At 46.1% G+C, this 4,570-nt stretch overlaps 1 protein-coding gene across 1 annotated transcript in view; it reads left to right on the forward strand.

Annotated features, from left to right (window-relative positions):
* MYO5B (myosin VB) overlaps window positions 1-4,570 on the forward strand; it is a 121,742-nt gene that overhangs the window by 5,610 nt on the left and 111,562 nt on the right. The window contains exon 4 of the mRNA XM_009323124.1: window positions 942-1,086. Coding sequence (XP_009321399.1) covers window positions 942-1,086 — 145 coding nt within the window. The remainder of the gene's footprint in view (window positions 1-941; window positions 1,087-4,570) is intronic.

Here is a 4,570-nt window from a genome sequence, read left to right on the forward strand (position 1 = left end):
GGAGCAGGGCACGATGAGGTGAAGCTGTTGGGTTAATATCCCGCGGAGGCAGGTAACGTGACTTAGCTGACCTTTGCCTTTCGTTGTGGCTTAAGTCCACAGTATCCTGGTGTTTGCTGCAGGCTGAGAGTTCCTGTGCTTTGCTGTAATTTGGGCATGCCCGAGCCCTGAATCGGCTGGCTGGGAGCACAGCACCCACTCCCACTAACCACGTGCTCTCCAGAGCTCCTCACAATAACAATTTAAACCTGCAAAACCTGAAGGTACTTCGAAGGTGGAACTTGTCAGTGCTTCAGTTTTGCAGGGTGCAGACCAGCTCCCTCGAGCACACACAGGTAGCACCATGCGTGGCTTTGCCTCTCATTAATTCCTGGGCTCACTGCCTCCTCCGGGCAGGCACGGTGTTCCTAGAGCTGGAGAGGCAAGACACAGTAAAGCTTTAATGCAGGCTCTGGCATTCCTTTCCTGTGATTTATGCATTTCATTTTGATTTGAGTACATTCTTTGTTATGAGCTTTTACTCAGAATTTAAGCCAGGGGAAAATCCGGAATATTTGTTTGGGTCTAGCAGAGCTTTGGTCGCATAGGAATTGCTTTTCTGAAGTGACGGCTCAGGCACTGTTTAGCTGCTCTTCTCGCTCTTCCTGCAAAGTCTGGCTTCACACAATGAAGATTATTACATATTTGCTTTTCTCACCAGTTTCGTACGCCTCCTCTGTAGCTGTACGGGAGCTTATTGCCTTGCTATCGAAGCATAGCACTTTGAAGGAGATGCTGAGATAAGAATTCGGAGTCCTTCCCCATTCTCTTCTCATCCTCTTTTTTTCTCCAAGCATCGTATTTAAAAAAAATTGATTGAAACAACTAGCGCGAGCCCCGAAAAGCCTGAATTATTAACTCTGCTTGGTTTGTAACGTATCTGTCTATTTATCTGTTCTAAGGTATTGTACTTGTTGCCATCAATCCATATGAGCAGCTGCCAATCTACGAACAAGATGTCATTTACGCGTACAGTGGCCAAAACATGGGGGATATGGATCCTCACATCTTTGCGGTGGCAGAGGAAGCCTATAAGCAGATGGCCAGGTGAGTGGGCGCTCAGTCAACAGGGTCGGATCGAACTCTCGGATCAAAAGCGGGCAAATATCCAATTAAATATTGCAGGTATGCAATTAAAGTGAAGTCACGGAAAAGAGTGTGAAACTCCCGGATTTTCATCTCTGCTGAGAATACGGTGTCTTCTATCATGCCTTTATATCCCTGAGTTGGCGTGGTATCTCCCCATCATGGTGGCCATCTTCACCCACGGGTGCCGTAGCTCTGTCCCTCTTCTCTGAGGTGCAAGACGCGGTTCCTGCGGCAGCCTCCCTTGCGTGGTGCAGAACTGCTTCACGCTGAAATCTCTTTGAGGTCAGGTATTTCTAATTAATTCTGCTTACTGACTTGACCCTGTTACCGGCTGCCGAGACTGCCGGGCAGGCTGGGCTAATGGGGATTTCGATGGTCCCCAGGAGCTCACGGGTTCGGTGCAACTGTGATTCAGACGGCGATCCTCTTCCTGCTGCTGCTCGGATGAGTTTCCCGGAAGAAATTCAAACCGCTCTGCAAATGTCATGTTTAATAGCTTGGAGGAAATGGCATTTCAGATAATTTGGGGAGATAATCAGACTAAGCCCAGAAGCTAATGTTGGTCCTCTTCATTGAGACACTGTGATTTTGAGTTAGAAGTTAACTCTGGTGAATACCTTGGAGGTATTTGTGGGTCCTTCAAAGCGGTGTCTTCACCAGATGAATGTGGTGTGAGTTTTACTTTATTTATTTCTGTGTTTGTTGTGTTGCTGAGGACAGATGCGGGATTTTATTCTTACCAGGTAAGCCATGATCTAAAAGAAAATTTAAGAGGAAGCTGGAAGTTGTTGCACCAGTGATCATTTTTTTATAGTTGTCTGGACTCACACAGTGTGTTTAGATTTGTTTGTGGGTTAGCTGTGATTTTTATACAGCCCTGGCTTTTAATAGCAAGCGTAAGCACTGAACTGTTTACCAAGGGTTTCAGCCTGTTTTCTGCTGTGCCTCGGCTGTAAGCGGTGAGTTAGGATGTGTTTCTGATCAAAGGTGAGCCAGAGTTTAATCTGTAAACGCATCTGGAGGAGCACTGCCGTGGGCGGAGATCTGATGGGTTGTACTCAAGCTGACTCCAGCCTGCAATTCAGACCTTCTGCAAGTGCTTGCGCTTTGGGCAGAACCACTTTGGGAAGAATTTGGAAATTTGGGGAGCTGTCTAGCGAAAGAGGAAGGCTTAGGACTGTGTCCTTGTTACATGAATCCAGGCTGAGCAGCAAGCTGCATGGTTCTTTGTAGAAGATGTCAGGGTTTGCTGACCAGCGTGGACAGGATGCATGGATTTTCCTGGGGCCGTGCCTAAAATATAAGGCAACTGCTTGCTTTTCTCTGCTGAAGTCTGTGCTAGGGAAGACCTGGTGGTTTCCTGCCTCCCTGCATATTTTGCAGGCAGTGGGCTAACCGACAGCTCTAGCCAGAGATGCTCAACTCTGCTCTCCTCCTCATCGGAGTAAATCTACCTCTGGCAGCCACCTATAATTGATAACTGCTGTCTCTGGATGGTTAGGACTGCTCTGTTTGCAAGGGGACACGGCAATAACCACCTTCAAAGCTCTTAAACGAGACGCTTGCTGTTCAGAAAGCACCAGAGCAGCGCTGTCTTGGGCTGGTATTACGGTAATTGCAGGCCTGGGTACACAGAGGGATTCAAGTGGGGCCGAGAGGAGATTGTAACGTGGATTATAGGAATCTGCCTGGTTATTTGAAATGTGCCTCAAAACGTAGCACGCTATATTTTAAATCTGAAAGCTTCTGGGTGGACGTGGTGTTCTCCGCAGTTTGACCCAGGCTTTTCCCTCTGCCGTGCTGCAGGGAGAGCGGTGGAGCTGCTTGAGCAGGGCACGCGTATGGCGTGTCTCATGGGTGATGGATGTAGTGTTTTGGAGAGGACCTCTTTTTGCCTTTTTTTTAAGTGAATTACTGACTCCGAGAGATGCCTCCTGTCTGAAGCTCTACTTTAGGCAACGGGGGTGCACGTGAGCGTGGTGGGACACGGGTACTTGGGCAGCCCAGCCATCAGGATGGAGGTCCGTGAGCGTGTTAAGCCTAAACTGGTGCAAAACCATCGCTTGTTTTGCAGTGTCTTAGCTTGTTTAAAAACAATTGCATTATGGCTGGTACGTCCTACGGACCAGGAATAAAACTGAAACCTGCAATCTCAGAAGGTCAAACTTGCAATGTGACTGAGAGTGGGAAACCGGTCTCTGGCTAGCCTTCTGGGTTGGTTTGTTTATTTATCTATAGAAGCGTGTGCTTGTGTATGTATATGCGTATATAGGCTTACATCTTTTTTAAAAAACAAAGTTATTCATTCTAAAACCAAATTAAATGAAAATCACATCATAGAAAAGTGAAAATAACAATGCAGATGTGCATTTTGTTTGAATTTCTCTGGTTTTCTTTCAACGAGAGTGCCCTCAATGTGAGTAAGAAAATCAAAACGGGTAAAAAAAGCTTTCTCCGTGGAAGATAGCTTGGAAACAGCTGATGTTGTTTGCAACATCGCCGAGCAAAAAGGTGCTGAGTAAATAACTTGCTGGAGCCACCGAGCAGTCGTTGCTGCGTGAGCTTGTCCGGTGTTTGGTGGCGTGTCATCTCCGAGTTGTGCAGTGAGCGGCTTCTTCATTTTCATGCTTTTATATGTGTCCGTGGGATAATATTCCTGCAGTTTGTGTGGCAGAGCAGAACTTGATTAGCTGACTCTCAGTAAACTGCTTCCTTGAGATCAGACACCGCACTGGGGTAGTAAACCCTTCAAAAAAAAAAAAAAAAAAAGCATGGCTGAAATGGCGCTTTGGGGAGACGTTTTTGGAACGGGCAAATAGCACAAACTTGGAGCGAGTGTGTGAGCGGGCCGGTGGTGCCAGCTTCTCCCTTGCTGCGGGGTTTCAAGGTGCAGCGGTCCTCTGAGGGCAAACTTTTTGTTCTTTTCATGAAGACCTGGATAAGGAAGGCTGCAAGGTTTCTATAGGACTGCAAGGTTTCTATAGGCTGTCATGTTTCTATGGGACAAACAGAGCAAGGACGTAATCAGGAACCACAAAGTCACCTTGAATAGCTCTTCTCCAGTGCAGAAGGCAAGGTCATATGTATATATAAAAATAAATATACACACATATCTAATATATATTATATAAAATATATAAAATGCATAATATATGTATTTATTAAATATATATATGCATATTTTAGCTTTATTAGTGGCCCAGAGCACACTGGGAAGACGCTGTGGGGGTCACTGAATGGGATTCATGGATGGCAAGGAAAAAGGGCACAAAATCTAAGATTCTCTGTTAAATGAGAGAAATTGGAGGCAATTAGATTTTTAATTCTCGGAGCTTCTAGTATACCATTGCTATGTAGAGACAGGGTGCTGGGGCAGAACTTAAGACATTTGCTGGTGTACAAGTGTTAGCGAAGTTGTCCTGTGCTTTCTTGCCTGCCTTGA

This window comes from Pygoscelis adeliae, unplaced genomic scaffold (genome assembly GCF_000699105.1).
Source record: "Pygoscelis adeliae isolate BGI_AS28 unplaced genomic scaffold, ASM69910v1 Scaffold174, whole genome shotgun sequence".
Classification (NCBI taxonomy): domain Eukaryota; kingdom Metazoa; phylum Chordata; class Aves; order Sphenisciformes; family Spheniscidae; genus Pygoscelis; species Pygoscelis adeliae.